Source organism: Mus musculus, chromosome 12, assembly GCF_000001635.26.
Source record: "Mus musculus strain C57BL/6J chromosome 12, GRCm38.p6 C57BL/6J".
NCBI lineage: Eukaryota > Metazoa > Chordata > Mammalia > Rodentia > Muridae > Mus > Mus musculus.
The window spans coordinates 17,914,206-17,940,360 of NC_000078.6; the positions used below are offsets into that span (position 1 = coordinate 17,914,206).

At 45.4% G+C, this 26,155-nt stretch overlaps 1 protein-coding gene across 16 annotated transcripts in view; it reads left to right on the forward strand.

The window, feature by feature from the left end:
* Gm9222 (predicted gene 9222) overlaps positions 1-25,450 on the forward strand; it is a 58,104-nt gene extending 32,654 nt beyond the window's left edge. For 3 of the 16 annotated variants that reach the window (NR_168601.1, NR_168600.1, NR_168603.1), the window contains 3 exons: positions 19,168-19,551; positions 20,943-21,048; positions 24,584-25,427. Coding sequence is in view for 10 of the 16 variants with exons in the window: in XM_035096947.1 (XP_034952838.1) it covers positions 19,384-19,551; positions 20,943-21,048; positions 23,299-23,441 (417 nt within the window). In the remaining 6 variants the exon portion in view is untranslated. The other 13 variants (NM_001382839.1, NM_001382841.1, XM_035096951.1 and 10 more) reach the window with 12 other exon arrangements.
* The last annotated feature ends 705 nt before the right edge of the window (positions 25,451-26,155 follow it).

Genomic DNA, 26,155 nt, shown 5'->3' on the forward strand with positions numbered 1-26,155 from the left:
TTTACAGCTAAGGAGACAGGACTCAGAGAAATCAAGGTAGCAAGAACATATGGCTAGAAGGGAAGGCTGTAGGCAGGGATTGACCCAGAGACCACCAAATCTGCATGTCCCATTGCAGCCTGACACAGTAAACTGCAGCTCCTTTTAGAGAGGGACACACATAGGCTCAGTCAGGGCAATGAGAGATATTCTACCCTACTCTATGCTAGGCCTGGCTCAGCACCCCTGGGTTACTGCTGGACCCTCTCAGGAGTGTTGGGTGCTGGCCACTGGCCAGGGCAGCCTGAGTCATTGACCATGCAGAGTCAGTCCTAGAGGCCCCATGCCATTCCCCTGGCTACTGGGGAAAGGCCATTGCTGGCTTCTTGGCCTGCAGCATCAGAGCACAGTTGATATGACCTGTCATCCCAGCCAATCAGGAGCCCATGTGTGAGTCATTCCATAGCTGGCTCAGGGACCCCAAAGAACCTGCTGCATCAAGCCTGGGGCCAAAGTGCCAACCTGAGCCTGGGTGTTGAGCAGCAAGGCAGAGAAGCCTATTCTGGCTCAATCCCACCAGGACTGACTGCACAAGATCCGTAGAGGGACTGGGGGAATGAATTGGAGGCCTCTGCCCTCTCCTGCTTGCAGCAATGTCTTACATATCCTTCAAAAGAGCACTTAAGGCGTGCTGTGCTCCAGTAATTTCAGCAGACTGCGGAGTGTCTTGAGTTCAAGGCTGGCCTGGGCTGTATAGAAAGACTCTATCATAGCCAGATGGTGGTGAGGCTCTCCTTTAATAACTGTACTCATGAGGTAGAGGTAGATGGATCTGTGTGAGTTCCAAGACAGCCTGATCTACAGAGCTAGGTTCAGGACAGCAAGGGCTACACAGAGAAAGCTTGTTTCAAAAAAAAAAAAAAAAGACTGTGTCACGTGAAAATGGGAGGGGGAGGGAGAGGAGGGAGGATAGGCTGGAGTTGGCTATGACTGTTGGTAGAATGCTTGCCTAAGATTCACTCAAGTCTAAAGTCTATCCCTAAGTGCACCACAAAATAAATGCATGTGGTGGTGCATGGCTCTAACCCCAGCCCTTAGGACATTGAGGCAGGAGGATCAGGAGTTCAAGGTCATCGTCCTTTACATAATGAGTTCAGTGTCCAGCCTGGGATACATGAGACCCTGTCTCAAAACCACAGGGTGCGGACTCAGCCCACAGGAAGAAGACTGTATAATACAGGTGTCTGTCCCTCTGGATCCGTTTTGAGCTTCTACTGTGTAGTCAAGTATCGATTGTGTCCTGAGATTTTTTACTTGCTAATTCCCTAAGGTTTCCTTTAAGCTGGACATTAGGTGAGGAACGTGATGGCCTGGATCTGCCCTGCCTTTCATGTCTTTCCAGCTATCCCCATTGCCAGTTCCTAGTCTGCTTGGGTTGGTCATCTTGTTAGCTGGCCGACCTCTGTCCCTGTGGGGATACTATCACTTCCTCATTGGGCAGCTGTTGTGTGCTGCAGGGCAGTGAGTTCTCCTTAGCTCTGGCCCTGGCACACACCCACACATTGCTTTTTGCTTTCCCCTCCTCCACCGCTGAGAACTGGCTGCCCAGATGTCCTGCTGGTCCCATACAGAAGCAGGGGCCTGTAAAAGGTCTGGTCTGGTGATGAGCATCTTTGATGATAATGACCTCTTGGGAAGGAACAAGAAGCCTTACTTGGGACCCCATAGCTTGATTGCTGTCCAAAAGGAGGGACATCACCATCTGGCAAGTGAACAGCCCCTAGTGTGACACATTTCTGCGTGTCTATTCTACTGTCACTATTGTGCCAGAATGGAGCTTTCTAGAAGACTAATTCACCCACATCCCTCACATTCCTTCCTGAGTCCCTAACCCTGGAGGCCACAAAGTGTTTGAGCCTTCAGGATAGGAAGAGTCTCTTGGGCCTCATGCTGAACCTCTGAAATGTCATGCAGCCCTGACTCACAGTTATAAACAGTGTGTGTATCCTGCCTTGTTTGTGGGCACTGTGGGGGTTCACAGTGGCAAAGTATTAAATGCAGAAATGCAGGAAGCCGCAGTCTGAGAGGTGGAGTGCTCCCTGTGTGTAAGCATAAGGACTTGGGTTCAGATCCCCAGCACCCGTGTAAAGCGCCACATATGTCCTTGTTTGCTGTGACCCTGGCACTGTGGGATAGAGACAACAGGAACCAATTCTAGGGTCGTTCTGTCCAGCTAGTCTAGACAAAATGATGATAAGTACTCTCTGGGTTCAGAGAGAGGCCCTGACTCAAAAACAGCGGCAGAACTCTGAGGCCTGTAGACCTGGCTCTGTGCTTACAAACAACTACTACTGTGAATTCACTTCACAGCACCCACATCTGGCTCTGTGAGCCACCAGTAACTTCAGTTCCACAGCCCTGACTTCTTCCCGCCTCTCTAAGCACGTGGCATACATACATACATGTGAATAGAAATTTAAAAATCTTTTTTAAAACCAAAAAAATAGCTGGGCAGTGGTAGCACACAACTTCAATTACAGCATTCGTGAAGCAGAGACAGGTTGGTCTCTGTGAGTTTGAGGCCAGCCTGGTCTACTGAGTGAGTTCCAGAATAGCCAGGACTACACAGAGAAAACCTGTCTAGGGAGAAGTAAAGAAAAGCAAAAAGAAGGAAAAAACATTCTCATGTCAACCTCTATATCCTACATGGGAAAGCATGCAAGTGTGTATGTGTATAAGGGTGCATGTGTGTGTGCATGAGGGTGCATGTGTGTGTGCATGAGGGTGTGTGTGATGGTTTGTATATGTTTGGTCCAGGGATTGGCACTATTAGAAGCTGTGGCACTTTTGGAGTAAGTGTGGCCTTGTGGGAGTAGGCATGTCACTGTGGGTGTGGGTTTTAAGACCCTCATCCTAGCTGCCTGGAAGTCAGTATTCTGCTAGCAGCTTTCAGATGAAGACATAGAACTCTCAGTCCCTCCTGTGCCATGCCTGCCTGGATGATGCCATGTTCCCTCCTTGATGTAAATGGACTAAACCTCTGAACCTGTTAGCCAACCCCAAAGAAATGCTGTCCTTTGTAAGAGTTGCCATGGTTGGTCATGGTATCTGTTCACAGCAATGAAACTCTAATATAGTGTGTAACACACACACCACACACCACACACGAAAAGGGAATTCAGTACCTGATCTGAGGAAGTGCTCTGAACAAAGCAGGACCAGAGTCTGAAGGTAGATGAGAATTGATGCTAATCCTAGAGGCCTCCCTCTTCCAAGAGAAAGCACATACACCCAAGGACTGACCCTCTCTGAAACAGACAGCAAGAAGGGCAGAGAGGTGGAGGATCTGCAGATGCAGAGACCCTGGGGCTGAAACATACTTACCAGGGTCCAAAGAGGGGAAAACCACAGTAATGATGTCCCAGAAGTGTAAGTCTTAACAGAAAGTCAGAAATGCCATTCGGGATGTTGGGGAGAGTGACCATGGAGTCTGGGAAATCTGCCCCCAAGGAGTGGTGGGATGTTTGTGTCTGAACAGGCTGCAGGGTGTGAATAGGAGCTTCCTGGGTGACTGGAGTGGGTGTGACCCAGATGAGTCTAGCTTAGTGAGGAGAGTCACCCACATGGCTCCCATCCTGTTATAGTAGAAGTTTCTGTTAAGAAAAAAGTTCTTGGGGATTTCCTGTTCTTTTCTCCACCTTCTCTGATTTCCCAACTCTTGTGGGGCCTCTCAGGCTTGGGAAAGAGCAGAGGGAGAGAGGTCTGGCGGTGTAGGATGAGACTTTCCGTGCAGCCTTGCCAGCTGCCCTTCTTTCTTCTTTTACATTGCACTTTTACCTTGTTGATTAAGTTTTATGCATATGGATTGGTTTGTGTGTGATGGGCAAGTGATCCAGTGAATGTAGGTTGCCGCAGACCCTCTGGGCCCCTTTGTCTTCGTGGAACAGGTCTCTAGTCTTGGGTGGGCAAAGCGTAGGATGAATTGACAGACAGATGCACACAGGAGAGGTTGTGTTGGATCTGAATGTATTTTGTCAAATCGAACATCAGACTTTTTATGCAGAAGACAATAAGGAAGTTGGGTGACATACCCACAAGGTACAAATGAGGTAACCGGATGCTTAATGACTCTTATACAGAACAGAGGAATGAAAACGCAAAGACTGGCAGGGACTGGGCAATAAAATAACTGAGACAGCCCTATCTAAGGTCAGCTATAGTCTTAGAAACCAGGTGTGAGATCTTTTCACTCCTAGGGCAAGGGCTTTCACACCCAAGTCATGGTTCTAACTAGGGAGTTCCGTTCTAGCTAACCATCTCATGAATAATGCAATACTCTAAAACCACAGACGGATCTACTTCCTAAACCATTGTAAATTCCTGTATATGGGTGTAACTCAGCTATAGTTCTAAGTATCTACTCTGGTTTCTCCTACGGTCAGAAACTTCTTTCTTCCTTGGTGATGGTAGATTCCTGTGAAGGGAGGTGATCTAACTTTTACTCAAAGTGATAGTGTAATACCAGGGGCAGTACTGAATTCCAAGCCCAAGGTCTTGCTCAAGGACGTTCTAGGACTGTTGGAACACTGGCTTTAGCCATGTCAGAATTCAATCTTAAAAGGCACTTACAATAGGATAATACTAAGAGAGAGCATGTGGATCCATACACTAGACTAACGTGGGAATGGAAAATTAATGTATGGGTTAGAGAGAACACCAGACTCCAGGAGCGAGTTTCAGTGAAACTCTTTTGCCTCGGAGTAGCTTTCAAGCTTCTCAGCTTGTCAAGCTGACTCAACTGGAGAGCGTGGCATTTCTCCCTTTCTTTTTGTATTTTTCAGCCGAAGTTCCAGGATGTCCTGCCTCGTCGTAGCTACAGACCTCAGGAGCACTCTAAAGATGAGTGGAAACACAACGATTATTAGTAAAACAATGTCAAAAATAATAACAAGTAGGATTATATATTGAACCCAATCCAGGGGGTTCAATGCACTTAGGTTGTTTTTCAAATCTCTAGCCAATTCATCAATGTTCCAAGTGTCCAAATGACTTTTACTAATATCTGAAATTTCTGCCTTTAACTGTTCCAAGTCATGAGAAATATCAGTATCTTTTCATACTCCCTGCAAATGAGCTTTAGTCCTTTCCCAATCACTGGTTGTATTATAAGGTAAGGGGGTAACACAAATGTATTGGAAAGAAGCATGACATTTAGTAGCTAACCTGGTCTTAATATTAGCAATATCTTGCCCTATTGCCAGCACTACTTCTTCTAGGGCATTAACCTTTGCTTCCAATTTTTTATCTATAATATGCAGCTCTGACAAGGCTACAGAAATGTTCTTATGCATATTTGCAAAATGAGCGGTATGCAGTTGCTGAACTAAGGCTGTGGTAGATAATACAAAAGAAGTTAAAATTGCAATTAAGGCAGTAATTCCTAAAATCAGTGCTGCTACAAATCTCTTAGGACTAATAAGTTCATTTAGTCTTTTTAAAGTTTGCAATCCTGAATTCTCAAACCAAGGATCATTTCCTAACTCTATAGGCAGTAAAGCATAAGCAGGTCTCTTTAACAAAATCATAACAGCAGATTCCTTGTCTAATTTAGGATCTACACAATTAGTTAAATGACAAGAATTACAATGACTATGAAAAGACTTGCCAAGATTGGCGATCTTAACTCTTAAAATTATTTAACAATATAGCATACAGGTAAGGTACACAATTTTTACAGCTAGAGGGGAGTTGGTCTGAATGGCCAAAAACAGTGTCTCTGATGAAATCTTGTAGCAGTCCCTCCACCTCATGAGTCAGCTTTTCTAGTTGTCTCCAAAGTTGACACCAGGTCGGCTCTCCTTGCTGTAGCCCATGGTAGAGATAGGAAGAATTTCTTTATTTTGCTTGTGTGTGCTCTCTCCGATTTCTCCTTCTCTGTGCACTCAATACAGCTTTCTTGTCACCACTGTCAGGGCACTGTCAGTTCCTACTCACAGGTCAGCCTGTCACATTGGAAGCTATCATGTTCTTGCAGCATTCTGTGGAAAAAACAGAAACACTCCCCCTTTCCCCATATTAAGTATCTGAACAGGATCATGCCATGTGCCAATAAGTGGATCCCTTTATCTTGTGAGTATGCCTGCTTGTAGGGTGCCATAGACACTCAGCGAGATATTTGGCATCTAAAATTTAAAAAAATTTTTTTTTGAAGATATAGATTTAAAGTTCCACAGTACTGTTTCCTTGAAAATTATAAAAATCTCAGTAACATGGGTAACATTAAATTTTTGACAAAACATCTTAAATGCTTGGCTGTAATAGCCAGTTTTAATTTGATTTGGAACACCAAGCCAAAAAAAAAAAATCAACACAGGTAATGACAGGTAATACTTTTAGTTGCTTGTCTTGTTAAAGCAGTTGTAATTAGAAAGACTAAAAAGGTATCAATAGTCACATGTGCATATTTTATTTTTCAAAAATCAAAAATGAGTATCCATTTACAATAATTGATTAAGTAAAAGTCCTCGAGAATTAACACCAATGTGTGAAACAGGTAGAAACTGAGGACACTGAGAGCAAATCTTTACAATATGACATGCACATTTATTTATTTATTTATTTATTTATGTATTTATTTATGTATTTATTTATGTATTTATTCATTTAAAGTTCCAAATTATTATCTCAATCCATTACTAGTTTGATGATGTAAAGAATGAGATTATATGGCCTATTATTTTTGTATAAGATCCATAATCTACCTGGGATATAAATCTAGCGTGGCATTGCATTAACAGGTCTTTTCCAAGCAATCTTCAACATTTTAAAACACCATGTACAGCACAAAATTTAATTATCTGTGCTGAAGCAGGCAGAAACTCAAATGAATAAACATGTGATCCAATTCACATATACTTTTCTCCCATAGAAGGGTTGTTTTTAAATACAGTAAATGGGATGTATGCATGCATGAATTTATAGAAGATATAAAAACATTTTAAAAATTATTTTTAGGATGAGTATCAATTTTATTTAAAATGATGGTATGCAATAGGTCAAATATCAATATTCTGCAATAACCAACTGCTGTTTGGAACAAGGAATTCTTAATTCTTAATTAGCACCACAGCAGCCTTATAATAGGATGTTAAAACTTTGAGGTGAATAAGGATGATTTTACATTAATGTTTATTCTTGCCAAAGAATAGCTGTGGACACATTTAATAACAATAACTAGAATATGTAGCTAATATTTGATTACCACCAATTACAATCGATACCAATAGATTACAGAAGTTTCCTCTCCTTTCTGTTAATGCCTTTTTGGTTCTCACCAGTTAATTTGAATCTCACTTGATAGCACCTAACAAAGGCTTAGGTTCTCCTGTGGTGAGTTTAAGGTGAGGTCTTAGCCAATTAACATATCCTGGAAGCTTTTGAAAATAAAATTTTGAAGCAAGTTTGTACCACAATTTTCCAGTATAACTAAAACCCTAAATATTAAAAAAGATATTGTCTCTGAATCTTATGGAGCAACAATTATTTCTCAGAACTTTAAAGCTCACTGTTTGAAAACAAAGATTTGAAGTAAACGTCTCTTTAGAGGCATTAGCTAATAAAATATTTTCCACTTAGGAAACAATATACACTGAAAGATTCAAAGTCTTAGCTTCTTGTTTTGAAGCCTGAGCCCGTCACAGATCTTTACTGCTGTCTCAGTGCATCCAGGAGAGCTAAAATGAGGTCCCTCATATTAAATATTTTATCCAGGTCTCTGTTAGGCATCTATGGGCAAGTGCCAGGAAGCATCTATGAGGCATGCAGCATTTGTGGGCTCCACTTAGCAGGTTCATGAAAGTGAGCATTAAAAGATCATGGCTTTGACAACCACTTTATTGGCCAAGAGCTTCTTTGCGTACCAGCTAAAGGCACCTTGGAACCTCATTGCCTCTCAGGATGTTAGCAGGGAAGGGGCCCAGGATAGATCAAAACCCAAAGGACAGAGCCCAGCTCTAACCTAGGTCTTTTCTTTCTCAATGGGACTCATTCTGCTAACTCCTAGCTGAGCCACCTGAGACGGCTTACCACTCCCTGGAGGCTCTGTCATCCTCCACCATCCCCTCTGGGCCTACAGTTTTGACTCTAAATTCCATCTTCTTGGCCAGAGCACCTAGTTCTCCTGCCTAGGAATGTGCCATTGTAGTGCAGGGCACTCGAGAGTAGGGACCACACTCCAGCATGACTCAAGCATCTATACTTCAAGAACCAAGAGACTGGAAAACACTGGAGCAGGTCCTGACTGCCTGCTCAAGTATGGGCTTCTCTGGTGATGCACTCTCCCAGGTGATGGGGTGTATCTGTCAAGAAGGAGGCTAAGGTGGGGGTGGGGGGCTTTCTGCTGCTGGGAGCCTGCTTTCTTTTCCTCCCTGGGGGTTCTTTGGCTAGCTTGCTCTATGACTGTTGGCCCTCTATCCCAAGCATCTGTACTGAATCCTTGTCTCCTTTGGAGGGTAAGGGGAGTCACTGTCACTGACTGCACTGTCTGAGAGTTCCTATGGCTCAGGGCTAGCTGCTGGAGATTCAAGAGTCTCAGCAGCACTTAGCATTGTAAAGGTGTGTTTTCCCATCTGGGTGTAGTGGAACATGGCAGGGTGGGAGGACTATGATCCATGGAGTCCCTCCAGGACTAAGGCTTCTTTACATAGAGCTCTTCTTTACTGGAGTTTCAGAAAAGGGTCAATCCTACCCTCTCTTCTTCCTTATCTCATACTGCTTATGCCATTGGTCCCAGGTGCTTAAGATGGCCAGACACATTCCCATTGTCACCACCCTTTCTTTAAATGACATTGCATGCAGGAGCAGATCTTCAAGCCATTGCTCCTCAGAACTAGGTCCCGAGGCTCAGACCCTTCCTTTTCCCTTTTCTACGTCCCATGAACCCTCAACGCCTCAGGGATAGCCCTGAAACATGGATTGAATGTTCCCGGGTGGTCTCCATCCTCCTTGATGCTTACGCCTTGTTCTTTGCATCCATGAGGGTCACTCAGGATCTGCTTGGAGGCTAGCTATGCCAAATTCTTCCTGCCTCCAAATTAGTATTAGTACATCCTGGGAACAAGGGCGTTTGTGTGTGTGTGTGTGTTTGTGTGTGTTTGTGTGTGTGTGTGTACTATAACCACAACTGCAAGAATGTCCTAAACCAATGCAAAGCATGCATTCTAATTAGCAGCCTGATACCAGGGAGGAGGCAAAGGCTGGGCAGAGGCACAGCCCTGTGTTCTGGAGCTCCCTCCTCTGAAATATTTGGTAAGGAGCAGATCTTCAAGCCATTGGGAAGGGAATGGGAAATAAGGGAAACGAAGCCTCTCCTCCAACACCTCCAAGGCTGTCTGCACTGCAGCCTCCTCCCAGCAGATATCTGCAGAGCAGGTACAAGGAGTTTGGTATTCTAGTGGCATCTGGTAGATGATAAATCACAGACACAGCAGTGATATGTGTTCAGTGAGGTGAGTGGATGCTTTGTGCGTGAGCTGGAAACCAAGGGTCTGTGGCAAGGCTGTGTGGTGCAGGGCTGTTGATCATGAAGAGGAGCCACAAGCACAGGGCAGGCTGGCAGTGTAGCTGTTTCCACATTGCCCTCTCTGGGACTATCATACCAGCACAATCCCATAGCCGGGTATCCTGGAGTCAGGTCCTGGCTCACTTAGGAAAGTTTCTGCAGCTCTCTGATGGTCAGTTCTCTGGTTAGCAAGATGTATCTGATGGGTGACATTTCTAAGTGGACTCCAGGCCAGAGACACATTTCCCTGTGTGAATTGTTCAGTGGTGAGGGCCTTGGAGCTACATGGCTTCACTGGGTCTAGGTCTTCTCTCTCCAATACTAGTATTTGAGCAGGGGACCCCACACCTCCCATCTTGGTCCAACCTGGCTTCTCTACCTTTTACCCGCTACCACCCCAAACTCTGCCCTCTTTTCTGGGGTGTCCTGCTCACCTTGTTTCACAGTTTTGTCTACTGCCTGAGGGCCTCCCGAGGGCCTGCCTCTGACAGTAACATCCTAGTAGCCACCTCCTGGGCTCAGCTCATTGTCCCTTCCTCTAGGTACTCCAGTTCCCTTCTCACTCCCTTACCCTCCTTTTCCCTCTCCCTCATTTCTTCCTTTCTTCTTTCCTCCTTTCTTTCTTTCTTTCTTTCTTTCTTTCTTTCTTTCTTTCTTTCTTTCTTTCTTTCTTTCTTTCTTTCTTTCTCCCTCCCTCCCTTCTTCCTTCCTTCTTCATTGCTTCCTTCCTCCTTCCTTACTTCCTCCCTTCCTTCCCGATCAATATTCCTGGATTATCTCAACATCTCTTTTTGCATCTCTTGTCCTTCGCCACTAAGGGATTCTTTGGACCAAACATCACCAGGTGTACCACCCTCCCACTGTTGGCTGTCCTATTCTTACCTACACTTCCGTGTTCCCAGGGTGGCTTCAATTTTACATGTGTTTTGTTAATTGAGTTTCCAAAATGAATTACCTACAATAAAACTAGGGCATTTCTATCCCTTCCCAAAGAGTCATGATATGCTCCTAATCTGTTTTGGGGTGTGGATTAGAGCCCTGGGTAGTGGGCTCCATGGAGAGCAGCTAGCTCTTCATCTGTATGCTTATCCTAGGCCTGTGGTGACCCCTCAGCCACCAGCAGTCCCATTTGTCCTCTTGGGGCAGACTCGCTGTGGTTAGAGAAGTTGGTATTTTGTGCTCCTGTTCAGAGATGGATGTAGGTAGCTTCTGGTGGTACTTCCAGCCAGCACTGGCCACCCTGTCAAGCTCAATGTCCAATGAGGCAGGGAGAGGTTGCCTGACTCCTGTTGAAGCCCAGGCTGTAGGTGATACGGAAAGAGGACACTAAACCGTTGTAGAAGCAAGGCTGTGAGATAGGAAGTTCGTGAAGCAAGAAAACAGAGGATCTGGCAGTCAGCCATCACTGGGGGGTCTTGAGAGAGCCTGTGCCCCTCTATGCAGGCCCTCCAGGACTGTAGTTCTGCGTTTTCAGTTTTGGTTCTTGTTTTTGAGGCAGTGTACTCTTTCTGTAGACCAGGCTGCCCTGAGTTCAAAGTTATCTGGCTGCGGCCTTCTGTCCGCTGGAATTAGAGCTATGTGCCAGCACCAAGGGTCTGTTTCCATTTCTTGTTCCTGAAGCACCTCCCAGACAGGACTTAGCCTATAGTGTTCTATCAACTCGGAGGTTCTTAGACATGCCACCAGTCAAGAGATAGAGGCCGGGACACTGTGATTTGGGGATGCTTCTTCTTTGAGTAGAAAATAAAATCTAAGGGGACTAGGATCCTGGAGAGAGGGCTCTTGCTGTTCTTGTAGAGGACCCCAGTTCAGTCCTGTTCCCTACACCCACATGGTGGCTCACAACTTCTGTAACTCCAGTTTCAGGGATCCAACATACTATTCAGGCCTCTGCAGGTACCAGGCAAACTGGCAATGTATTATATAACAAGAAAAACATTTGTAACATACTATATAAGTAAATATTCTTAAAGCTTTGAAAGAGAAAAATAGGAAAAGAACACATGGACAAATTTTGACATTTTAAAACCGCAAGTGACCTTTAATCCCAGCACTGGGGATTCAGAGTCAGGGGGATTTCTGAGTTCGAGGACAGCCTGGTCTACAAAGTGAGTTCCAGAACATCCTGGGCTACAAAGTGAGTTCCAGAACATCCTGGGCTACACAGAGAAATCCTGGCTCGAAACAACAACAACAACAACAAAAACAACAACAAACAACAAAAAACCCTGCAAATGAGCCAGGCATTGTGGCTCACAACTGTGACTGCTGGACAGGGGAGGCAGGAAGGTAAGGGTGCAGGTTGTCCTCAGCTACATAGTAAGTTTGAAGCCAGCCTGAGCTACATGAGACCCTATCTCAGAAAACAAATAAACAAAATTACAAAGGAAAACATGACAAAAGGTCCTACAAGGTACCTGTCCATCCAGCCAATTCCCCACTTCAGTCAACTTTACCTTTCCAGTAAGTTCTTCCACAGGAGGCCTCCACTCACAAACCCATGTGACCAATTCTCACAGATGGCAGCAATGGCCACATGCCCTTGTGCATAATCTTCTTCCATTTGTAGATCTCTCTGTCTCTCTCTGTCTCTGTCTGTCTCTTTCTTTTTGTGTATGTGTGTGTCTTTGTGTCTGTGTGTATGTCTATGAGAGAGAGACAGCATTTTTCTGTGTAGTCCTGGCTATTCTAGAACTTGCTCTGTAGCCCAGGGTAGCCTTCCTTGAACTTCTATCTGCACTGTCACTGAGTGCTGGGGTTAAAGGCATGCACCACTACTGGCCTTCCTGTTCTCTCTTTTAATATAACTTTTGTACACAGGGTCTCATGTAGCTCAGGCTGACAATGAACTTGCTATATAGTCATAGATGACCTTGAACTCCTGATAATCCTGCCTCTACCCTCCGGTTCTGGAATTACAGCTGTGTGGCACCTGGCTACCTGAGTTGATAATTATTTCTTTTTTTAAATTAGGTATTTATTTCATTTACATTTCCAATGCTATCCCAAAAGTCCCCCACACGCTCCCCCACCCACTCCCCCACCCACCCACTCCCACTTCTTCGCCATGGCGTTCCCCTGTACTGGGGCATATAAAGTTTGCACGAACAATGGGCCTCTCTTTCCACTGATGGCCGACTAGGCCATCATCTGATACATGCAGCTAGAGTCAAGAGCTCCGGGGTACTGGTTAGTTCATATTGTTGTTCCACCTATGGGGTTGCAGATCCCTTTAGCTCCTTGGGTACTTTCTCTAGCTCCACTATTGGGGGCCCTGTGAGACATCCAATAGCTGACTGTGAGCATCCACTTCTTTGTTTGCTAGGCCCCGGCATAGTCTCACAAGAGACAGCTATATCTGGGTCCTTTCAGCAAAATCTTGCTAGTGTATGCAAAGGTGTCAGCGTTTGGAAGCTGATTATGGGATGGGTCCCCGGATATGGCAGTTTCTAGATGGTCCATCCTTTCTTCTCAGCTCCAAACTTTGTCTCTGTAACTCCTTCCATAGGTGTTTTGTTCCCAATTCTATGAAGGGGCAAAGTGTCCATACTTTGGTCTTCGTTCTTCTTGAGTTTCATGTGTTTTGCAAATCGTATCTTATATCTTGGGTATTCTAAGTTTCTGGGCTAATATCCACTTATCAGTGAGTACATATTGTGTGAGTTCTTTTCTGATTGGGTTACTTCACTCAGGATGATGCCCTCCAGGTCCATCCATTTGCCTAGGAATTTCATAAATTCATTCTTTTTAATAGGTGAGTAATATTCCATTGTGTAAATGAACCACATTTTCTGTATCCATTCCTCTGTTGAGGGGCATCTGGGTTCTTTCCAGCTTCTGGCTATTATAAATAAGGCTGCTATGAACATAGTGGAGCATGTGTCCTTCTTACCGGTTTGAACCTCTTCTGGATATATGCCCAAGAGAGGTATTGCTGGATCCTCCAGTAGTACTATGTCCAATTTCATGAGGAACAGCCAGACTGATTTCCAGAGTGGTTGTACAAGCTTGCAATCCCACCAACAATGGAGGAGTGTTCCTCTTTCTCCACATCCACGCCAGCATCTGCTGTCACCTGAATTTTTGATCTTAGCCATTCTGACTGGAGTGAGGTGGAATCTCAGGATTGTTTTGATTTGCATTTCCCTAATGATTAAGGATGTTGAACATTTTTTTTCAGTGCTTCTCAGCCATTTGGTATTCCTCAGGTGAGAATTCTTTGTTTAGCTCTGAACCCCATTTTTTAATGGGGTTATTTGATTTTCTGGAGTCCACCTTCTTGAGTTCTTTATATATATTGGATATTAGTCCCCTATCTGATTTAGGATAGGTAAAGATCCTTTCCCAATCTGTTAGTGGCCTTTTTGTTTTATTGACAGTGTCTTTTGCCTTGCAGAAGCTTTGCAATTTTATGTGGTCCCATTTGTCGATTCTTGATCTTACAGCACAAGCCATTGTTGTTCTATTCAGGAATTTTTCCCCTGTACCCATATCTTCGAGGCTTTTCCCCATTTTCTCCTCTATAAGTTTCAGTGTCTCTGGTTTTATGTGGAGTTCCTTAATCCACTTAGATTTGACCTTAGTACAAGGAGATAGGAATGGATCAATTCGCATTCTTCTACATGATAACTGCCAGTTGTGCCAGCACCATTTGTTGAAAATGCTGTCTTTTTTCCACTGGATGGCTTTTGCTCCCTTGTCAAAGATCAAGTGACCATAGGTGTGTGGGTTCATTTCTGGGTCTTCAATTCTATTCCATTTGTCTACTTGTCTGTCGCTATACAAGTACCATCCAGTATTTATCCAAATCGCTCTGTAGTACTGCTTTAGGTCAGGCATGGTGATTCCACCGGAGGTTTTTTATCCTTAAGCAGAGTTTTTCCTGTCCTAGGTTTTTTGTTATTCCAGATTGTGAGGAGCCGCCCTCACATTTGCCATTATAAGATGGCACTGACAGCTGTGTTCTAAGTGGTAAACATAGTCTGCACACGTGCAGGGGCAGTTTTCCCGCCATGTGTTCTGCCTTTCCCGTGATGACAACTGGGCCGATGGGCTGCAGCCAATCAGGGAGTAATAAGTCCTAGGCGGAGGATAATTCTCCTTAAAAGGGACGGGGTTTTGCCATTTTTTTTCTCTCTCTCTTGCTCCTGAAGATGTAAGCAATAAAGTTTTTGCCGCAGAAGATTCTGGTTTGCTGTGTTCTTCCTGGCCGGTTGCGTGTGAACGCGTTTAAGAGTTGGTGCTGAGACCCGGGACGAGAAGACCTGGGACGAGAAATCCTGGGATGAGAAAACCTGGGACGGTTACCACCACCGGCGCAAGGAAGATCCCTCATTCCGGAACCAGAACTGCGGGTCACGGTTATGAAGTGTTCCCATAAAACAGACTGTTGAGAAGGATCCAGCCTGGATTCAGAACTCCTCAGCTGGGGAATGGTGGTAATGAAGTGTTCCCACAACACAGACTGTTGAGAAGGATTCAACTGCGTGAATTCAGAACTCTTCAGCTGGGGAACAGGGTACCCGTAAGTATAGCTTTACAAGGTAAGTCTGGCCTTGAACTTTCTAACGAAATTCAAGACAGTCTATCAGAAGTAAAGTGGGAAATAGCTTTACAAGGTAGGTCTGGCCTTGAACTTTCTAACGAAATTCAAGACAGTATATCAGAAGTAAAGTGGGGAATAGCTTTACAAGGTATGTTTGGCCTTGAACTTTTTCTAGTGTTAGAAGCCTTTTTGTTCCTTTTCACATGTTATCAAGTGGTTAAGGCAGGGCTGAAAATTCTGGATGAAATTCAGGGCAATCTATCAGAAGTAAAGCGGGGAGAGAGAGTAGGAGCAAAGAGGAAATATGGTACACAAAATAAGTATACAGGCCTTTCCAAGGGTCTTGAACCCGAGGAAAAGTTTAGGTCAGGTAAGAATACCTGGGGAGAGATTGGAAGGAAGGAGAAGGAAAAAGAAAAGAAAAAAGATCAATCAGTGGAGGTTTCTAGGAGCCTATACCCATCACTAGATGAGCTCAAGGAGCCAGTTGTTAGTAGTTCTGAATCAGATGAAAAGGCTATTAGGGCCTGGAAGGCGCTCTCCAGAGCAGGTGAAGCCACTGGACAACTAATAAAGATTGTCCAGAGACCTCAGGAGTCATTCTCAGATTTTGTGGCCAGAATGACAGAGGCAGCAGGGCGTATTTTTGGAGATTCAGAGCAAGCCACACCTCTGGTAGAATAGCTCATTTATGAGCAAGCCACGCAGGAATGCAGAGCGGCCATAGCCCCAAGAAAGAACAAAGGTTTACAAAACTGGCTTAGGGTTTGTCGGGAGCTTGGGGGACCCCTCATTATGCATTACTTCCATTTAGTATGAGAAATTTACTAGGGCAGCTAATTTGTTAAAAAGTCTTTCTCAGTATATGTTACAGAATTGGACGGCTGAATTTGAACAGAACCTTCGGGAATTGAGACTTGCCATCATTCAGGTCAACTCCACACGCTTGGACCTGTTCCTGACCAAAGGATTACCCAATTGGATCTCCTCAGCATTTTCCTTCTTTAAAGAATGGATGGGGGTGGGATTATTTGGAGATATACTTTGCTGTGGATTAGTGTTGCTTCTCTGGTTGGTCTGTAAGCTTAAGGCCCAAACTAGGAGAGACAAGGTGGTTATTGCCCAGGCACTTGCAGCTCTAGAACATGGTGCTTCCCCTGATATATCTATGCTTAAGCAATAGGTCGCTGGCCATTCAGCTTTTGCACCCCCACGAGGCTAGTCTCATTGCACGGGATAGAGTGAGTGTGCTTCAGCAGCCCGAGAGAGTTGCACGGCTAAGCACTGCAGTAGAAGGGCTCTGCGGCACATATGAGCCTATTCTAGGGAGACATGTCATCTTTCAAGAAGGTTGAGTGTTCAAGTGTCCTTCCCCCAGGAAAAATGACACGGGAGCAGGTCAGGGTTGCTCTGGGTAAAAGCCTGTGAGCCTAAGAGCTAATCCTGTACATGGCTCCTTTACCTGCACACTGGGGATTTGACCTCTATCTCCACTCTCATTAATATGGGTGGCCTATTGCTCTTATTAAAAGAAAAGGGGGATCTGTGAGGAGCCGCCCTCACATTTGCCATTATAAGATGGCACTGACAGCTGTGTTCTAAGTGGTAAACATAGTCTGCACACGTGCAGGGGCAGTTTTCCCGCCATGTGTTCTGCCTTTCCCGTGATGACAACTGGGCCGATGGGCTGCAGCCAATCAGGGAGTAATAAGTCCTAGGCGGAGGATAATTCTCCTTAAAAGGGACGGGGTTTTGCCATTTTTTTTCTCTCTCTCTTGCTCCTGAAGATGTAAGCAATAAAGTTTTTGCCGCAGAAGATTCTGGTTTGCTGTGTTCTTCCTGGCCGGTTGCGTGTGAACGCGTTTAAGACCAGATGAATTTGCAGATTGCCCTGTCTAGTTTGTTGAAAAATTGAGTTGGAATTTTGATGGGGATTGCATTGAATCTGTAGATTGCTTTTGGCAAGATAGCCATTTTTACTGTATTGATCCTGCCAATCCATGAGCATGGGAGATCTTTCCATCATTGGAGACCTTCTTAATTTCTTTCTTTAGAGACTTGAAGTTCTTATCATACAGATTTTTTACTTCCTTAGTTATAGTCACGTGAAGGTATTTTATATTATTTGTGACTATTGAGAAGGGTGTTGTTTCCATAATTTCTTTCTCAGCCTGTTTATCCTTTGTGTACAGGAAGACCATTGACTTGTTTGATTTAATTTTATATCTAGCTACTTCATTGAAGCTGTTTATCAGGCTTAGGAGTTCTCTGGTAGACATTTGAGTTGGTTGTTTATACAGGGGAGGACGTGTTTAGATAAGTAAATGTGTGCTTTGCAAGGCAATATCAAGCTGCCATATGTCTGTGTTGGACAAGGAACTTTAAATATCTCCTAGTCATCTAGAGAAGTAAATAAAATATGTACATAGAACGCTAACAGCCTGGGAAAGATGTGAAGAAGATAGGGGAGGTAGCAGGTAATACTGAGTGCATGTCTCATCTTCCTAAACAGGACCTAGCACCTAGAGCTTAGAATTCATAAGCCTCTGAGCAGTTCAGAGTGGATTCCTTTGGGACTTGGGTAGAGGAGACTCACCCACACTAGTTCTTCTACACATTTCAAAAATAACTGAGCTATGCAGGTGTGTTACTGTGAAAGAAAGAAACGAAAATTGAGGAAGCGAAGTGAACGAGTATTAACGTCCAGTGGCCAATCACTACAGAATCTCACACTTTGGCCTTGTGGGAGATTGCAGTGGGGTGTGCTGGCCAATGAAGCACAGTCCTGAATTGCCATGGGGGCTGTTTCAGCTGTTAACATTCACATCGACATTCACCAACCGATTGATGCCAATTCTAGATCTCACTGACAGAACAATATCTCATAGGCATAATAAAGAGTGGGGACTCCCATAAGGTCCCCAGCTGTCTCTAGGGTTAAAACAGCATGGCATGTGCTGGTAACTTGTCCCAGTATTATATGGAGGGGGACAGGGAGGTTTTGGGAGTTCTAGAAGCTCCCTGTCAACATGCTTCAAAGCTTTATTACCTGGGTCCCCATGAAACCCTACTTACCCAGATTAACCCAGAAATCTGGGTAAGAATGGGGTTTTTAAATGTCATTTATAAAATTAGGGTTGCTGAGAAAAAGTTGAACTTTGAAGGGCCAAAGCCATGTTCCTGTTCTCCAGTTTCATCCCTGAGTCCACTCAGGATGGGTGTCAACCTAGTTCTAAATTTACCCTAGCTGTGTTAGCTAAGAATGTGAACCACTAACATCCACCTATGCAGGCAAGATTTATTTACTACGCAGCATCAGCAAATGTATCTGTGACAAGGAAACAAACACACACACCGAGTCCCCCACGAGAAAAAGAACTAGCTGTTCAAAGTGAAGAGTCAGGATTGGGTCCATGAGACCCCTTTGCCCCAAGCTGATGCGCTGAGCGGGTTTGTCTCAATCCTGCCTCTTGTGTAACCCTTACAGGTCATTTGGCAAAAATTCCTTCCGCTTATTTAGGCTTGCCTCTCCCTGTCCCCTTATACCACGATTCTGCATGCATGTTTCAAGTAGACTGTATTTAGCCATAAAAAGATATTCTTTCTGTCTTTCCTAGAGTGTTCTGGGTTTTGCCATGTTATATAGAACCATTTTGTACCTCCTGAGGAGAGCCATCCTGGAAATACTAAAAGACAGAGCTTGCACTATCATAGTCTTGAGTTCTTCTGGCCCAGAAGATCTCAAACCTTGTTATCATAAACCCTTTGATGAAGGAATGACCCTTTCACAGGGAGTCACCTAAGACGCTCCTGCATATCAGATAGTTACATTATGATTCATAACCATAGCAAAATTACACTTATGAAGTAGCAATGAAAATGACTTTATAGCTGGGGGTTCACCACAACATGAGGAACTGTATTAAGGAGTTGCAGCTTTAGGAAGGCTGAGAACCACTGCTGTAATGGATGGCACTGGACATACAGAGGATATTGCTTAGCCAGCATGGTGGTAGGGTGTGATAGGAAGCCAGACGTGGGGTTTCAGTTATCCAACAACTCACCTTGTGTCTTGTCCTTGCAGGTTTAGTCTCCACTGCCAGCTGCCATGGGCAAGCAGAACAGCAAGCTGCAGGACCTGCGGAAACACAGGGAGTTCACCGACCATGAGCTTCAGGAGTGGTAGAAGGGCTTCCTCAATGACTGTCCCACTGGCCACTTGACCGTGAAAAATTTCAAGATCTAGGCCAACTTCTTCCCCTACAGAGACACCTCCAAGTTCACTGAACATGTCTTCCACATGTTTGACACCAACAATGACAGCACCATCGACTTCTGTGTGTTCATCATTGCTCTTAGCATGACCTCTCAGGAGAAGCTGGAACAGAAGCTCAAGTGGGCCTTCAGCATGTCCGACCTAGACAGCAATGGCCACATCAGCTGCAGTGAAATTCTGGAGATAGTGCAGGTACCTGCACTTGACAGGGCCTGGAGCATGGGGAGTGCAGGGATCCAGGACCCCCATCCCCGGCCCCATACACCAGGTCATTCCTCTGCCCACTTGCTACCTGGTGTACTAAAGGACTGTATGTCTTTGCAGAGAGTAACAATAAAAGCCAAGCATCTGTCGATTACTTGCTGGACATCTGGCCCCAGCTGAGTTCATCCATCAGGTTTATTCACACAATTCTATAAAATGGGTATTTTTTTTAACCTCTAATGAGAACTGAGGCTCAGATAGGTGATTAAGAATTGTCAAAGCAAGAACTGGGAAAATGGCTCAGTGTTGAAGAACACTTGATAGCCAGCATGAGGACCTGAGTTCTGATCCCAAAAGCCATGGAAAAGTCAGGAGTGGCTGAGCGTGCCTGAAACCCTAGAACTAGGGGACAAGTGAGTCCCAGAAGCTTGCTGAGCAGGCAGCCTAGCTAAAATGATAAGCCCTGGCTGTGTTCAGTGATAGAGAAAAGGGAATACTGTGAACACCGGTATTCCTGTTTGGCCTTTGCACGGGTGGGTGTTCATTTGCACACACATGTATAACATACACACACATTAGCTCTTTATAGGGCTTCCTATAGGAATCAGAAAGACACAGTAAAGGATGAGTCAGCAGTCAGTTCTTCACAGGAGCGGTGCTTATGTGCACCCTGCATCCTTCCTGCTCCATGCTCTAAACCATCTCTGTATTTGGTCCAGTGGGCTTACTCTGTGGTTAAAGGTGCTTGCTACCAAGCCTGGCAGCCTGGGTTCGATCCCTAAGACCCACATGGCAGGAAAAGAGAACCAGCATCCACAAGTTGTCCTCTGAATTCCATGTGAGATCATCTCCCTCAAATAAATAATTACATACTTCCATAAAATAAGTAAAGTAGTTATATACAGTGCCTAATACAATATCTATAGATGTTAATAATAATTTGTATTGTTTGGGAAATAAGAAGAAACTGTGTACCTCCAGTTTCATTTTCTAGACCATTTCCCACCTTTAGTTTGTTGAATCTGCAGATTCAGGACCCATGGGTTGGCAGGGCTCAATGTATTTCCCCTTTGACCTTCCCTCCAGGATTTCCCAGCTCCCCACCAAAGATTGTCCTTTCAGACAGATGCTTTGCCACACAACCTCCCCTCTACTTTCAACCAAGGAGCCCTCCATTCTTCCATGCCCCAGCTGTATCCTGTGCTCTTGAACGTCTCTTAAATTTTCCTGGCTCCCTTTGGGCAGCACCTTGTCTGTGAGACTTGTTGTGATGAGAGAAGGGTCCTGACTCTGCCCTGTCCATGCTCCTTGGTTAGCTGAGCAAGGACCATAACTCACCCTCCGTCCTCCAGAGCACACTCACAGATGCCCCTTTGCAGGCCATCTACAAGATGGTGTCCTCCGTGATGAAGATGCCCGAGGACGGGTCCATGCTCGAGAAGCGAATAGACAAGATCTTCAGGCAGATGGACACAAACAATGAAGGTAGGAAACATGGCAGGAGTGAGCAGGTGGGGTGGAAGAGGGGATTGGGAGAGGGGGTGGGGGTGGGGAGAGTGGAGTAGATGAGCCTGTGAAACTGTTGATGGCACAGAGGTGTTTGGGATACACTCTCTGCCTATGCAGGCCTGCCCTTTTCCAGTCCAATGGATTCAGCTCTGATTGAGGGAGGGAGACTAGAATTCAGGGTCAGGTACACCTAGCCTGCATTCTGCACCCTTCCTAGTGCTCTTTAACCATGGGCATTTCAGTAGATCCTCTGAGCTGTAGGCTTCAACTGCGTTGTCTGAGTTAGGGTTTCCATTGCTCTGATGACACACCATGACCACAAGCAACTTGAGGAGGAAAGGGTTTATTCACTCACAGTTTCCATATAACTGTTCATCATCAAAAGCAGTGAGGGCAGGACTCAATCAGGGCAGCAACCTGAAGGCAGGAGCTGATACAGAGACCATGAAAGGGTTGCTACTTACTGGCTTGCTCCCCATGGCTTGCTCAGCCTTCTTTCTTATAGAACTCAGAATCACTAGCCCAGGGTTGTACCACCTACAATGGGCTGGGCTCTGCTCCATCAATCACTAGTTAAGAAAATACCCTCTGGTCAGGCATGGTGGCACATGTCTTTAATCGGAGCTCATCGGAGACAGGAGGCTCTCTGTGAGCTCAAGGCTAACCTGGTCTAAAAGGTGAGTTCTAGGACAGCCAGGGTTGTTACACAGAGAAACCGTTTCAATAAACAAAACAAAACCAATAGGGGAAAGGAGGGAGAGAGGGAGGGAGGTCGACAAACACACAAACAGAGAGAGAGGGAGAGGGAGAGGGAGAGGAGAGGAGAGAGAGAGAGAGAGAGAGAGAGAGAGAGAGAGAGAGAGAGAGTAGAGAATGCCCTACAAGTTTTCCTGCAGACATTTTATACAGACATTTTCGCAACTGAGGCTCCCTCTTTCCTGATAACTATAACTTGTATCAAACTGACATAAAATTAGCTAGCACACATGTTGACAGAAACAGTGGTCTTACTATTTCCACAAGTATATATGCAGAGGGGAGGAAGGTCACACTGGTGGCTGAGAGGTAAGACACTGAATCAAGGGGCTTTGCGTCTCGACATTCTGAATGGCCGTCCAGGCCATCATCCAGGGATGTGAGGTTCCCAGGATACTCATAGGGCTCATCAAACATAGAAGCCACTGAGCCTCATTGTACCTAGGACTCTGAGGTTCTACCACAGATCAAAAAGGCAGGTCTCAGGAGGAGGTGAGGTGGTGAGAGGTCCTGCTGTGCCTTGGCTGAGTTTCTCACAGGACCTCAGCAAGGGTGAGGTAGCTGCATGGTGAGTTAATTCTGCCAGTTTGTGGCTTTGTAGAGCCAAGACTGGTTGGGTTTTGTTCCAACAGGTAATGCAGCATTAAGGCGTGAATGGCTCCCCAGGTAGCACTGAGATTGAATGTAAGCTAATGCACAGGAAAGAGCAGTGAACAGCCTCCAATGCTCTGTGCAGGTGAGCTGAGGACCAGGCTCAGCGGGACTCAAGGCTCCATGGAACTGTAGACAGCAAAAGCTTTCCAGACATCAAGGAAATGCTTTTCAATGCACACAAAGCAATGCAGCCTCTTGCCTGGTGCTGCCTTTCAGCCATTTTCTAAAGTGTTCTTTACTCTCTTGTGTACTCTGACACAGAGGCTTGTGTTCCAACAGACCATACTGAGGCTTGCCCACTTCCCAGGTTTGGCTTTCTTCTCTGTGAAATGGGGATAAGCCCATTGGCGTGGGTGTGAGGCTAAAGTAGCCCTATGTTGGTGGCATACTTACCATGGAGGGCCATTGTTTCTGATTGTCAAAGCCAGGAGCTTTAGCAGTTTCAGAGTGGAGACCGCGTCCCCACTGTGCACTTGTCCAATTGTTTGTGTCTCACTATGGAGGCCATTGAGCGCATACTCTGCCCTGTAAGCCAGGGGCCACCTGCTAGCACTCAAGAGATGAGAAGTCTGGGCTGTCAGAGAAACTGGTACAGAATAGGACAAGAATAGGACAGCAAAGGTGGATAGCTCTCAACACCCGAAGCTGGCAAGAGTCTACACTAGGGGGCGCTGTGATAGTTTTAACTGTCAACTTGACTCAGTTTAGAATCACCTCAGAAGTCTTTTTATTATTTTAATTTTTATTTTAATTTAGATTTAGTATTTATTTTCTACATGAGCGTTTAACTGGATGTATGTTTGTGTAATATGTTAGAGGCCAGAAAAGTGCACTGGGTCGCCCTGGAACTGGAGTTACAAATGATTGGGAACCGCCCTATGGATGCTGGGAACTTTATCCAGGACCCTCTGAAAAAGCAACAACTGCTCTTAACTGCTGAGCCATCTCACCAGCCATAAAGCAGAGTCTTTTTTTGCTTGTTGGTTTGTTTTTTAGAGACAAGGTTTCCCTGTGTAGCCCTGACTGTCTTGGAACTTGCTGTTTAGACCATGTTGGCTTCAAACTCAGAGATCTACCAGTCTGCCTCCTGAGTACTGGGATTAAAGATGTGTGCCACCACTGCTTAGCTCAGAAGAATCTTAGTGAAGAATTATCTAAATCAGTGGTTCTCAACCTCTGGGTTTCAACCCCTTTGGGGGATCAAATGAACTTTTCCCAGAGGTGGCATAAGACCAACAGAAAACACAAATATTCATATTTAGATTCATAACAATAGTGTAATCACAGTTATGAAGTAGCAGTGAAAATAATCTTATGGTTGAGGGTCACTACAACACAAGGAACTGCATTAAAGGGTCACAGCATTAGGAAGGCTGAGAACCATCCATCTGGATCATAGCAGTCTATGAGCATGCCCGTTGGGGGTTGTGTTGTTGGTTAATTGATGTGGGAAACCCCATTACTATTCACTAGACAGGGGTCCTGAACAGTGTAATAAAGGGAAAAGAAGAGTATCAGAAAAAAGTGCAGAGTCTCATTATGAGCTAGGTGTTCATACCTCTATTCTCTCTGCCCTGTGAGGTTTTAAAGCCTTGACTTCCTGAAGTGATGAATTGCAACCTAGATGTAAACCAAAGAAAACTTCCTCCCTTAAGTTGCTTTTAGTCAGGGGTTTTTTATCACAGTAACAGAAATGTAAATTGACCTGCAGCCATAATTTGTCCTGTCTCCCCAGCTGCCCCAGATTGTGGTGGCTTTCCAGGCCTCTAGGTGGGGCTATCAGCTTACTTCAGGCCACAGTGTTCATTACTAAACCTAACCTCATGACTAGTGCTCAATCCCCATGACCTACACCTTGAAAGGAGAACCAGCTCTTACAAGTTGTCCTCTGACCACTTGTGTGCCTGAAAGGCATATGTCCCAATATGTGTGTGTGTGTGTGTGTGTGTGTGAGAGAGAGACAGAGAGAGAGAGAGAGAGAGAGAGAGAGAGAGAGAGAGAGAGAGAGAGAGAGAGAGAGGAGACTGGACATTGTCCATTTTCCAGAGGGTTTCAGACTTTAACCAGAGCTAATCGTAAGTCTCCCTCTTCCATTCCTCAGGCAAAATGTCCCTGGAAGAATTCAACAAAGGTACCAAGAGGGACCCACCCATTGTCCGGTTGCTGCAGTGTGACCCCAGCAGTGCTAGCCAGTTCTCAGGGGAATGGGCTTTTACACAGGTGTGAGAAACACAGGCTTGACCTGCCATCTTCAGCTTTGCTTGCAAAGGTGGATTTCTTTGTGATTTCTCCTGCTCTCTAGGGACCTGGGTCCAGGCAGCACAGCACACTCACCTGGTCTGGCTGGATGCAGCTCCCTCCTCTGTCTGATCCAATAGATGTCCCTCCCCATCCAGTCCAGGCTGGTTCCTTCCAAGGTCCAAGTGTTCTTGGCTGTAGGGCTCCTTCCATGCCCACAGAGAGCCTGGAGGCCCTTAAGGACACCAGACAGGTTTTTTCAGTATCTTACTGAGACCAGCTGATTTATTTGATGATCCCAGCTGACTTTGTGAGGATGAAGAAGATGGAGAGCAGACAGGCAAGCCCTTCCTGTGCATGGCTCCACCTCCCTTGTTCATTTGCTCTGACCAAAGCTGCTTGCATGTATATACCGTGGTATCCTTACTTTTAATATATAAGTTTTGTATAAAGTGAGAAGGTTCAGCCCCTGTATTTAAAGCCTCTGACTGCTGTTAAAGCATGGTACCCTGTGGCCTGTGATTCTCCCCACCCCCAAGTCTGGCTGTGCTGTGGTATTTATGTATTCATTTGCCTAATTACACAGGAGATACAAGAATGCCCAAGGCTGTGGACATCTGCCCTCCGTCCTGCAAATACAGGTGTTCCTGTGTGCTCCATCCTTCCTTTCCATTGACTTGGCATATTAAAATGATCTAATAAACCAAGGTCTGTGAGTTTCCTGTGTTGACCCAAGCACCCTGTTCATTGTTCACTCTCCAGTGAGTGTGGGGATGAAGCAGATAAGTGGTAGACATGGAGAAAGTCCTTGAATGTATGGAACAGCCGAGAATTTAGTCAGAGAGGAGTCCATGCCAGCCTTTCCCCACTCAGTGGGCTCCACACACAGCAAGGCCATTGGCCCTCCTGCTTAAAGCCACAGAACCCGTAAACTGAGCCCCAGACCTTCTGAGGATGTTCAGGAAGCACCCACTGAGCACCTGTCCTGGGTGAGCACTGGAGACTCTGAGATTGGCCAGACATTGTCTTTGCTCCCACCTCACCTCAAGGAGAAAGGTGCTGTTGCTTAGAAGGTGTTTTAGATATTGGACAGAAGCAGTCCCCCAGGGCCAAATATGTGCCTTGGCTAATGTCACCCACCAATCTTGCAAGCCCTCCAGCGGCTCACTTGGAGGGGGTACACCTGAGTGGCAGGCCGACACTTAAAGAAAGGGAAACTAGGCGGATGAGAGAGAAATGAAGCCAAGACAATGTTCTGATCAAGGTTCAAATGTTTAATGGCAAATGCATTTATAAAGGGGGGTGTGTTAGGCCCATTCCCGCCAATTCTTCCTTAGAGCCTGGAACCAAGTGCAGGTGAGGACATGCAGGATAGGGCATAGTCTCCGGAATAGCTCAGGGGCCTCTCGGCAGGTAGCAGTATCTTGAAGAGGAA